The sequence below is a fragment of the Anabrus simplex genome, chromosome 14 (genome assembly GCF_040414725.1).
Source record: "Anabrus simplex isolate iqAnaSimp1 chromosome 14, ASM4041472v1, whole genome shotgun sequence".
NCBI classification, from domain to species: domain Eukaryota; kingdom Metazoa; phylum Arthropoda; class Insecta; order Orthoptera; family Tettigoniidae; genus Anabrus; species Anabrus simplex.
The window spans coordinates 20,929,108-20,942,274 of NC_090278.1; the positions used below are offsets into that span (position 1 = coordinate 20,929,108).

A 13,167-nucleotide genomic window follows, 5' to 3' on the forward strand; every position below is an offset into this window, starting at 1 on the left:
GGAGAGGGAATGAAGCGGCCGTTAATTAAAGTTCAGCGCCAGCATTTGCCTGGTGCGAAAATTGGAAATAACGGAAAAACATCTTTAGGGCTGCCGAACCCACCATCTCCCGGATGCTGGCTCACAGCTGCGCGCCCCAAATCGCACGTCCAACTCGCCCGGTATTATAGGTTTCTAGTACTTAAATATTCCAAGTTCCCAATTCGTCGTTTGGTCTCCATTCTTCGTGTTCTGCTATTCCGGAAGGAAATCATTCCAGTTTCTTGTTCGCTGGTACAAATTCCATTTCGTTTTGAGGTGTTCTAATTTAGCTTCATTTACTGGTATTCGCCCTTTATATTTCCGAACAAGCGCTCGAAAGGTACGGGATCGTCCAATGTTCCGAATGTTGAAAGTTCCTTTATAATAATAATAATAATAATAATAATAATAATAATAATAATAATAATAATATCACTTTGTTTTATTCACAGAAGCATGAAACATCAGCAGTTGTTGCATATCTGCATGTCACAGGTTAATTAGCATCAAATATACAAAATTCTCTCACTGTTTTGCAGACACAACCAAAAGGGATAAAACTGAACACTTTCAGAGCTTTAGACTTTTATAGACATCAATTAACAGATCCTTAACACATAATCAGATAATAATGAAAATGCGTATATAAAACTAAGCTTTAGCAGTAACTTTATATTTCTGAGATGACACACACCTGTAGTTGACTCAACTAACTCTCAATGTACATAGCCGCTTGTCTTCTGTGGCAGCACCAGCGTGTATCACAGAACTTATTTGTACTCCTTGGATCTCTTTGGTAGGAGCGAGTGCTTTTTGTTTCAGTGTGTAATCTTCGTTGTATCAAACTTGTATTTTAGAAGATCTGTTCATATAGCATGGGGTGGAATAATAAAATTTAGATTAAGTAGGATATATCACATTTGGCGACCGCGATAGGACACGTCTGTTGTATTCGAGTTGCTGTTTCACTGAACCTTGTTTGTGCTATCGGGTTTGGTTGTTATTGACTATCGTCTATTCTTTCGGAGTAGTTTTCTTTTTCCGGCCATCGTGATGACGACTGTAAAAGAGGAAGACATTTGGAAATCAGCCGTGAAGAAGCGTGGAATTTTAAGGTCAGTATTCACGAAGCACTCTGACGCCGTCATAGAAATCATTAGTAAGAAAGTCGCTGTAGACGAAGTTGTATCTAAGATTTCCGTACTTGACGTCAGGTATGACGATATTGTGGCTCTCGATAATGATATACAGGATTTCCTTTATTTAAGCGAGTGTGCCGACGAGGAAATCTTACAAGAGTTGGAGACAGTTGATGAGTATAAAGAAAACTATTGTACACTGAAAGGCAAGGTTGGTGAATTGAAGAAGTCCCAAGTAAATGTGGCACGACCTGTTTCCGAGTCATTCGATTCGGGAAGACATCCGCTTAGGTTATCGAAGTTGGAACTGACTAGATACTGTGGCGAGATCTCTCTGTGGATTGGATTCTGGGCACAGTTTTCCCATATTGGTAGCGACCCGGAACTTTGTTACGAGCAAAATTTCCAATACCTGTTGCAGGCTACAGTACCTAAATCGGGGACCAGATCCATTGTAGAAAGTTTTCCGCCTTCAGGCGAGAATTATGACCAAGCGATTCAATCACTGAAGGAGAGGTTCGGTCGTAAGGATATCTTGGTACAACATTACATTAGGGAATTGTTAAAACTAGTTTAACTGCCAGTACTTTATGACAGATTGGAAACACAGCTACGTGCATTAGAATCGTTGCAGAAAAAATCCGATAATTACGCTGCCATTCTTTTCCCGTTAGTGGAGTCATGTTTGCCACTAGAAACGTTGAAGCAGTGGGAGCGTACCAATGGAGATTGTGATAGGACCTTAGAGGAGCAGATGGATAATTTAACCGTCATGGAGCCAAGAGCCGATCTAGTCGGCTGCTCCCCATCAGCTGGAAGAGGCCAGAGCTCCGCCTCCACTCTACTACTGTAAAGTGCCAGGCCGTTTTCAGTGGAAATACATGTATTTTAAAATTCGCGTATATCTACCGGTGTATAGCAAATACCGGCATGAAATTTTCTACATATCGACTACGTAGAATAAGAAACTGGTTTGGAGAGATATAAAGGGTCAAAGACCTTTTATTGTTGATTTATAGTTGTCGATAACGTTTATTTTTAGGAGAGAAATATTTTCGCACTTTCTCTCTCAATATCTACTTTGAAAAAATAATTTACGATACAAAAGAATATACATAATTATGTATAATGTATTTCTAAATACAATTCTATAGAATAACTAATTTGAGCGAAAAAAATAAAAACGTAAAAAATTAAAATTCAAACATATGTCACTAGTAAAAACAAGGCAATTTTACTCAGCGATAAAATTCGCGTGAATGTATCGATCTTTGGCAAATACTGACAACAAATTTTCTATGTGCGGACAAGACAGTATTAAAATAATTCTGAATTATTAAATAAGTAAAAAATAATAGTTGATATTATAGTTTTTGTTTTCAGAAAAATAGTTTCTCGTTTTCGGTTGTAGTATATATTAGAAAAATAATTTTACATTACAACAGAATTTACGAAATGAAGAAATGTATGGCACTAAATCCCTGATTTGCTTTAACCTACTAAGCGACCGCTGCTCAGTTCGGTACCTGCACTTTACGAGGTGAATCATGGTCAGTGAGACAGTTCCTCTCAGTAATTATTCTTGGTTTTCCAGACCGGGGTCCTCTCACCCTCAGATACCTCCTCAATTGCAATCACTTAGGGTCACTTAGATTGAGTGAACCTCGAACCAACCTTCAGGACCAGGCGAAAATTCTTGACCTGGGCGGGAATCGAACCCATGACCTCCGGGTGAAAGGCAGGCACGCTACACTTAGCCCGCGGAGACCGGCATTTAGGTAATGATAGAGGGCTAAATGTCGCTATAAGGTTTAGCAGAGAGTAAGTGAAAAGTAAATTGAAGTGTGATATGGGCGGAAAATCAGACGGTAGGGCATGTTTAGGTCCAAGAACTTCCTTGAAGGAGACATGAGGTTGAGGAATGTTGTCGGGTTCATTGGGACAAATTTCCACAAAATGTTCTCCAGAGACATCATCATCATCATCATCATCATCATATTCGTTATCACTAGTATCATCTACCACCATATTCAGAGTAGCTTTAGTGCTGTTAGACACAGTTAAACGTCTCTTCTTTAGCTGCGGTGATCCCGCGGACGTGTCTGGTATAATTTCATCGCTACTCTCTGAACTAAATTCCCTATCGCTATCCGATAAATCATCAGCGTTAACTTCGCACTGTTCTAAATACTGCATTAATCTATTGTCACCAATAGCTGCTGAAAAATTATCACGTGAATAACATGCCATTTTCCTGTCACACATCCACTCACTGCAAGGAGCAATCTCTTACTGACCGGTTAGCGGTATTTGTAAACACAGGAAACGACTCTTGTGAAAGGTATAACACCCTCTTAGAACTGCCAAAGCAAGGCCAGGCACACAATAACGTGTAGCCCCTTTACTACAGGTTGTAACAAAAGTATCCACTCCACTATAGGTTGCCTCAAAATTACGTATATCACAGAATTTTAAGCCGGCCGATGTAATCGGCTCTGGCAACTTCCGACCGGATTGTTAACGGCCGACCAGATCGGCTCTGGCAATTTAAAGGGCGGAGCTCACACTACCGCCTGGCACCAAGAGAGTTAATTACTTTTGTCAAGAGAGAAGTACAGACGGAAGAGCGCGTGGCCCTTGCTAGTACTCGTTTCGGTACTTCTAACTCGCAACCGATGGATAGAGGAAATTATTCTCCTTGTGAGACTCAGCTATGTGCTACCGCAGCTGACTTAGCCAATCTCAGTCTTACGAATCAGTGCCTATTTTGTGAAGGCGAACATAGTACCACTGACTGCCAGAGGGCCGTAACCATGTCTATTGATGAGAAATGGAAGCTTCCGGCTCAGGCTGGTTGTTGTTTCGCCTACACCAAGAAGGCCATCTTGCAAATCGATGTCGGGCGAGATGTAGTTCTTGTAGAGGGCGACACATTCTGGTGATGTGTAGCAAAGTCACGGCCAGTTCAGAGGTAGAAAAGAGAAACGTTGTGGCACGTTCTTTTCCGGAATTAGATCTCCTTGCTGTTAATTATAACTTGAGTGTGTGATGACTCAAATGAAGTGTTCTTGCAGTCCTTCGCTGCTATTCTGTACAATGGTTATTTGCAGCGAATGGTTCGTGTTTTAATAGACAATGGATCACAACGCTCCTATATCGTAAGTAGTCTGGCGAGAGAAATGAAGTATAATGTCATTGGTGAAGAAAGTCTGATTCATTCTCTGTTTGGAGGCTGTAACCTTGGATTGGTGAGGCACCGATATTATAACGCTCATCTACGAGGGTATATTTTCAGTACTGGACCAAGCCAACATCGCTTCGTTAATCCCGTTGACCAGACCCAGCACGGAAATGGAGGAAGAACTTCAACAATTAGGTTTCAAGCTCACTGAAGACATGCCTGGGCCCATAGATATACTGCTAGGAGCTGATATAGCGGGCAAGATCTGATCAGGCAATAGAGTAATTCTTTCTTCTGGTGTTGTGGCTGTTGAAACTTTATCTGGCTGGACTCTAATGGGCAGTGAGAAGAAGACACCCATTGCCAGCTGCTGTACCAATCTTGCCACAACCTACACTATGACAACTATAATTGACGGGGACAATGCTGATCTGTGGAAACTTGAGGCCATTGGTACCTGCGACCCAGCTGAGAAGCAGGATAGAAAAGCTAAGTGTTTAGCTGAATTGGAACATTTTAAGAGTAGTGTTGAATATGTGGACGGTCGATACCAGGAAGTGGCAGAGGGTCGGCTGGTGAGAAAAACAAGAAAGATGCGCCGTTCCAACAATTTATTTGAAGATTACGATTCAATATTTCGTGAATGGTTGAAGCTTAACATTATTGAAAAGGTGAAGGAGAATGGTTGGGAATACTACTTGCCCCGTCGTCCAGTGGTAAAAGAGACTAGCAATAACACAAAGGTGGTGTTTCTATTCTTTGACGCCTCTGAAAAAATTGCTGGTTTTCCTTCTCTTTATGAATGCTTGGAGAAAGGACCGAATCTCATTGAACTGTTACCTGACATTTTGATACGATTTCGAGAGAAAACCGTGGATGTCTCAGCGGACATGGAGAAAACCTTTCTACAGTTTGCGATTCATCCTGATGATAGAGACTATCTCAAGTTCCTGTGGTGGGACCGTGACGGCAGTTTAATGGCATTGAGACACTCCCGCGTTGTTTCTTGTGTGACCAGTAACCCTTTTCTCTTAGCCGCACTCCTCGATCACCATCTCAGTAAATGTGTTGAAAGTTATCCGTAGAAGATAGTGCAATGTTGAACAAGTTGAAGACCGGATTCTATGTCGATAATTTAGCTATGAGTGTAGACAGTCCTTCAGAAGCTGAGTATCTGCGGACTCTTGCTACAAGTGTTATGGCTAAAGCAGGATTTAATCTCAGAGGGTGGGAGTTCTCAGGTGACTGTTCTGAAGTGTCGGCTCCTATGCTAGGACTGAAATGGGATCGTAAGAGTGACAAGCTCTGTCTAAACATCAGTTGGTAGGAGAAAGCTACTCAGATGGGCTGTCTTACGAAGAGGAACGTTATCTCCACGACACAGAGAATATTCGACCCAATTGGCTTTAGTGAACCTGCAATCTAGAGTTTGAAGCTGATGTTACAGAACCTATGAGAGAATAAATTGGACTGGGACGACCCTATGATGAAAACGAAAATATTTTTAAAGCTTGGTTTCAACAAGTTCCTCTGCTCAAAGAAATTATCATCCCTCGAAATATTGGGACGTCTCGTAATCGTTCACTGCACCTTTTCGTTGACGCAAGTTACAAGGCGTATGCTGCGTGCGTATTTTTGCGCAGTGAAACTGAAGGAGATATTAAGGTCAACTTGGTGCTGTCTAAGTCGAGGGTTGCACCATCCTTGAAAGTTACGAGGCCACGATTAGGGTTGATAGCAGCTACCATCGGGGCGAAATTGCTGACTTCTGTTCGAGATGCCATTGGTTGGACCACCAAACCCATTCATGCATGGAGTGGTTCGAGCACGGTGCTTGCATGGATACGAAGAGAAGAGTGGTCAGTCTGTCAGGAATCGTGTCAAGGAGGTAAGGAAATTAAGTCAGGGTGTTGAGTGGAAGCACATTCCTGGACCTTTGAATCCCGCTGACCTTCCTTCTAGAAGATGTACAATTGAGCATCTTGTCGCTTCACATTGGTGGGATGGGCCCCCATGGTTGAGACAAAATCACGATTCTTGGCCTCTGTCTTCTTTTACATACGTTGAGGAAGAAGTGATCAGTGAAAGGCTTAAGGAAATTACTGTATTCCTCGTTGCGCACAAGAACCACGGCTGGTTATATCGCTAATTCAGCAAATATGAACAAATTGTTCGCATGGTGACCTGAATTTTTCGCTTCAAGCATAATGCCGTTTGTCAGAATGATAAAAGGCATGAACCGTTGTCAGCAGAAGAAATTCTATTCGCTGAGAGTACTGTTTGGAGACTTGTACAAGAAGAAATTTTTCATTCAATAGTTGACCACAGGATCTGCAACCTTTCACCCTTCAAAGATGAAGTAGATCTGATAGGTGTAAAGACGCGGTTGACGGAACGGGATGATGCCTTCTCATTTGCCACTCCTGTCGTAATTCCTCATGACTACCCGATTTTGAAGGGTTTCATTCTCCATCACCACATAAAGGAAAATCATGTTGGTGCTCTTACGCTGTGGTCAATTTTAATATAAAATGTGTAGATACTGAAAGGACGTCAGGCAACACGTCAAGTAGTGAGATAGTGCGTTGTGTGTCGTCGCCATGCTTGTAAGAATTTCTATGCTGATTCTCCGCCGCTCTCTGCATCCAGAGTAAATGACGCCACATTGGTTGAGGTGTGTGGGATAGATTACGCCGGTCCTCTCATTCTGAAAGGCGGCCAGAAAGCATGGGTAGCCCTGTTCACGTGTTGAGTCTACAGGGCGATACATCTAGAGATTGTCACGTCTCAAAGTACTGATTAATTTTTGTTAGCTCTGCGGCGATTTGTTGCACGTAGAGGAAGACCGAGTGAGTTTTACTCTGACAATGCAACTTGTTTTCGAGGTGCTGAGAATACTTTTGCAGCTCATGATTGGGATAGAATAAAGTTGTACTGTTCAGATGAAAGGATTCAATGGAAATTCAACCCACCGACTGCCTCATGGTGGGGAGAATTCTATCAGAGGATGGTTCAAAATAGTAAGCGGGTTCTTCGACGAATCTTTGGGAGAGCATCATTGAACCTGGATGAGCTGTATTGTACCCTTGAACTTACCATTCCATCGTTGGTCGGCCACGGCTGCTACAGTAGAACAATATAGAACTCTTAAATCATGGGTCGTTGCGGGAATAAATCCGTCACGATCTTAACCAAACGATGGGGTTCAGAAAAGAGCCTAACTACTTGAAATGAGGAGCAAATATGTGCTTACTAACTTTTATTAAATTCGAAATGGCACGACATTATTATTTTAATATAAATCCTTGAAATAAAAAAACGTATAAGTCATTTATTTTTGAATGTTTCAAACGCAGTCACATTGCATAGCGTTGATTTATTTCTCACAATATCGAAGAGTTGCTTCGGAGAAATTAATACATTAGTGGACAGTGAAACTGAAAAACTGGAAAAGGAAAGACCTGAAAACCAGGCAATTGTTACTCCAAACGAGAACTGAGAATTAATCCACACGATCCGTGGGAAATCTGACTTTCAACAATTAAGGTTAAGGTTATCCACCAGTCGAATACCCTTTACGGATACGGAACACCCGCCGAATGGACCCTTAATCGAACCAAATTGACTATCAGTTGCTTTGGATAGGTTGCGAAATATTATGGGAAAGCATGGTGTTCACTACAAGTTAACAGCATCATTCATAATCGAAGTAAAATTCCACCATGTATTTGTCATTCATGACACCCTTATGTGATAAGGTAATCCCGATGCTAAATGTGCATCACCCGAACAGCTGTTCGGAAGGAACCAACAACAACATGATCCGCGAGGATATTACGTTACGTCGTTCTGAAGGAACAAAACTACGAAATGCAGGAAACACTTATTCATCACGCGTTTAGAAGAAATGCCAAACACTGAAGTTAATTAAAAAGTGGTTAATCACTTGAAATATATTATTATCAAACCGATTTTCAGGTTAGAAATGGTTATGTTACGCTTAATAAAATTACCAGTCCACATTGAAAAATACAACAAAAGGAATTCTTTCCTTTCTCAAACAATGACTACCATTACAGATCCATCTACTTATTGTTTGTCCCAACACACTACCTATAAAGTGATCACTTAATCGAATTCAACTCCGTATAAAAGTGAAAGAACGACAAAGATTGAAAATAAAATAATACTACTGGCTGACGAATCGAAACCGCATTCGCAGCTCAAGTCTCACACTAATACATTGAGTGTCAATATGCATATTATCAAAACGAAACGGACGTCAGAACGACAAAACAATTAAGTCCGTAAAATAAAATAACATATCGAAGTCATTTAAAACTCAATACGCATGGAGAATCACAGTAAAATATTTAATCTCCATCAGGTCGATATCCAAGGTTTGGGCAACCCTCATTCGCCGATCACGGTCCCGTTATCTTAAGGAGCACCTTCCAGCTGTTTGGAGCTGCGCACAAGTTGGTCTCATTATTACCGATCTAGCCCTCTTCATATTTCATAGTTTACTGTAGATGCTACCTTCGTCCAAGTCACTTCGCAAAACCAAAAGAAACATCTAATCTGAGATTTGAGTATGTACAGCTGACATCCCAGACCTATCGTCGGGCTCACTTAAAATCTGTACATCCCAACACTAATCTCTATGTACACGATACCTTCCAAATTCTATCGTCGCGCGTGAACTAGGACGTCTCACCATCAGTAACTCCAAGGATAACATGTGACGTCCTAAATCTATGGTCGGGCGTAAAAATGGGTCGTGCTACGCATCCCCTGGCATATCAGGTGAACTAGCTATTTCAAACCAACTCTGACATTTCAATTGCAAACCTGGTCAGACTAATAACACACACGGAACCACGTCTCTTACTATTAAACGAATCCAAGTCGAAAAATGCAGTAAGTCTCTATCTCGTTACGGAACGTGAGCTCGAAAAATAAGTATACGTGACGAACAATTCTCCAACTCAAACACAATCTTAGCATCTGCAATGAAGTTTTAGGGAAGAAAATAATTGCCAACGCACGTCTACCATTTAGTGGATGTTGCCCAAAATAATAATCATCACTACCGCATTGGAAACTCTCAAATCGCCTACCGTCAATTCCAAATATTTATATCAATGACTATCCAGTGAAACGAAATCCGATAAATTTACACGGTCAAACAACACCGACCGTGTATTCTAAATGCTCTTTTATCCTTGAGGTCACATTATCTTAATATTCATACGGACTTTACGTAACTAGTCACTTGACTTTTACTACCAAGATTTTTAACCTTTACTTGAGTCGTTTTCACTGGGGATTGTACTAGAAATCTACAGTGCCTCACACAGTAGTCGTCTCAATTTCCGGATTGTTAGCGGAAAACACTACAGCCTGACACAATACAGCCTGTCTCCCCAAATACTTCCTCGGCGAACATAGCCTGTCTCAAATTCATTCTCCTCGCCTTATCCCAGCGGTATCACTTAAAATCCAGGCTCCCTTTCACCTTCAGTATTCCTATCCCTCTCATCTCCACATAGATAAATTCTTCGCTCTCAATTCATTTTTCTTATATTTCCAAGACCCTGTTCATATTTCAATCCTCTTGTGAAAACAACAACCATTATAAAATTCACCTCTTTATTTTACTGTTACTACGACTTTCGGACCTCGAGAATACATGAACACACCGCGATTTTCCGTATCATCGACATACACGATGTCCCAAAATTTTACTTCCCACGAATAAATATAACTCTATCGAATTTCACTGGAATTTTCTAAATACCTGCGATCCTTGGAAAACATACTGCTTAAATGCACTTTTAACATAGGAAAATTTTATCCCGCGGTAGACATTATTATTATTATTATTATTATTATTATTATTATTATTATTATTATTATTATTATTATTATTATTATTGACAAACCTTTCTGAATTCAACTGATATTTGATATTAAGGCATTCGCCACTACTATTTTACCATTATAGCTGTCCTCATATTCCTCACTTTGGACAATATCTCATAGAACATTAACGCCAGATTTAAACGTCGCATTTTACAGTTTCTTGAAGTGAAATTTACAAACTAAAATTTTTCACACGCTGACCAATATTATAACACTTTTCGCCTGATAATTAAAAAATCAACCCGACAATCATCTTGAAAAATTTGGTTGGAACAAACAATAAAATCTAACTACAACATAATAAAAATATAGACAGACCTGCAAGTGGCGTCATCTCCAGTATTCTGGCTACATTTTCGCCAGCTGACCTCGTGCCTTTAGCCGCACATTGGTACAAATAACATCATCTTCTCAAACATATCAATCTTACAAACACTGCCTTTTCACACGTTATTAATTTACAACATAAATCACGCACTTTCCTCGTTATAATTTGTACAACAAACCTCCTTCGTTCTGCAGTCAACTGCGACTGTCTACCTTCGCCCAGAGTCGTCTCTCTGTCACCCTAACCCAACAGGTGTTCAACAGATAACGAAATCAGAACTGCTCTGACTAGCTTCACAACTCTCTTAACACTTTCAAACACACATGAGGTGATACAATAATATCTGCTATGTACTTTAACAGACGCCTATGCTTTCACAGTTTGTCGGCAAAAGTTCAGAAATTTTCTGTCACCTTCCCTTTCTAACCGAATATGTGGACCTCAGCCACGAACATGTACTAAGTTATTCATAGATCAATCTCGTACAATTTTCTGCTGACGACGGGCGTAAGCTACCGCAGCCTCAAAAACCAGATCGACACTGAAAAATATGCAGTGGGGTGTTCCTTTTATAGACTTATGAGGGACGCTACACACACTACTAAGCTTGATTGCGTAATCTGCTAATTTCGCGTCCAATAGACCGATTTTTATGAGACTTGTTCCAGAATTCCGGACAGACTTGTGGTTATTTTAGATGTTAATCTCATAATTTTACCACACTCGCAACAGGTGAAATAAATTATTTCTGCCCGGGCGTTTCACGGGTTTTCTTCATCCATTGACCTTGGCACGTGGAGCTAGTCCACTGATCAGACGCTGATTTGTACTTAGGCTTAACTGCATTTATATTTTACCCTGGGGGCTCTGTCTATTTTGGGATGACCAAATAATAAACACCATTGTTAATGAGACAAAACGATATGCCATGTTCAAAGGTAACCATAATTTTGATGTTGACGTTAATGAAATCAGGTTACTTATTGCCATATTACTTTTGAGTGGATATTGTACTGTTGCTAGGCATCGTCTCTACTGGGATTCAGGTGCTGATACTTACCATCCCGGGGTCGCAGGTGCTATTTTAAGGAATAGATTTGAAGAATTACTTCGCTACTTACACATTTCTGATAATAACACTCTAAATCCAAATGATAAATTCGCAAAAGTGCGCCCACTTTGGGATCATGTAAATGTGAAATGGTTAAAATTCTTTCCTAAAGACGCGTACTTGAGCATTGATGAAACCATGGTCCCATACTTTGGAAGACATGGAACCAAACAGCACATCGAAAATAAACCGGTAAGGTTCGGCTTCAAAGTGTGGTCTATGTGTTCGCGATTAGGGTATCTTGTTCAAGCTGAGCCTTATCAAGGTGCCTCTACAGGTAACACAAACCCTGACCTTGGTGTTGGAGGATCAGTAGTTGTAGACATGGTGAATAAACTGCCTCAAGGTTCGGCATATAGTATATTTACTGATAACTACTTTACATCCCTGCCTCTCTTATCAAAACTAGGAAGAAGTGGTCATGACTGCACTGGCACGATTCGTAATAATCGTATTGAAAATGCCCCTCTCCAGGACCCTGCTGTAATGAAAAAGCTTCCACGAGGTGCTTATGACCAAGTCACAGATGTAAACTCAGGAATAACTCTCGTAAGGTTTAACGACAATAATATTGTAACTCTGGCATCCAACAGAACAGGTGTTTCGCCAATGGGCATGTGCAGTCGTTGGAGTCCCAAGGAAAGAAAGAGGATATCCGTAAAACAGGTAGCGCTTGCTGCTCAGTATAATCTATATATGGGAGGTGTGGACCGGCTGGACCAAAATGTGTCAGCTTATCGGCCTGGTATAAGGATGAAAAAATGGTACTGGCAGCTTATACTGTTCCCGTTGAGCTGCAGTATCAATAATGCATACCAGCTGTATAGGATGACTCCTGCAGGAATGGATAAAGGCACTTGTGATTTTTTGGGCTTCATACGTTATATTGTCCAATGTTACCTAGGAAAATACACCAATCGTCCTGCAATTGGTAGACCTCTGAAATCTGTGAAACGGCGCGTGCAAGATGAAGTGCGGTTGGATGGGGTTGGGCATGTAATAATATCAAACCCAACCCAGATTCGATGCGCAGAATGCCATAAGAACACTACCAAGAAATGTAGAAAATGTGATGTGGGCTGCCATGCTAATTGCTTTGAGAAGTTCCATTGTTAAGTGACATAAAGCAAGTGTTTTCCATCAAACGTTCTTATGTTTTTACGTGTATAATGGTAACAAATGGAAATAATTTAACAATCTCTCTAACTTGGAACACTATTCTTTGTTTATTTGACGAGTTTTATATTTTGTATTTGTATTTCTTGTGATGTAATTGAATGTGTGAACGTAGTAAACTTCTAGTCAAAAGGGAAAGTAATTTGCTTTACATGTACCCTCCCATGCCCACCGCCCCATTTATGGGGCGGCACTTTCCTCACGACTGGAATAGGAAACAATTTATTTTTCATTTTTTACAACATTAGTGCATCCATTTGACCATTTTATGTGAAGATAGAAGATG

At 40.6% G+C, this 13,167-nt stretch overlaps 1 protein-coding gene across 1 annotated transcript; it reads left to right on the forward strand.

Annotated features, from left to right (window-relative positions):
- The first annotated feature begins 5,482 nt into the window (after nt 1-5,482).
- Nucleotides 5,483-12,821, forward strand: LOC137502977 (piggyBac transposable element-derived protein 3-like). Its single transcript, XM_068230263.1, has 2 exons — nt 5,483-5,664; nt 11,429-12,821. The coding sequence occupies exons 1-2, from the start codon at nt 5,483-5,485 to the stop codon at nt 12,819-12,821; spliced, it is 1,575 nt and encodes a 524-aa protein (XP_068086364.1).
- The last annotated feature ends 346 nt before the right edge of the window (nt 12,822-13,167 follow it).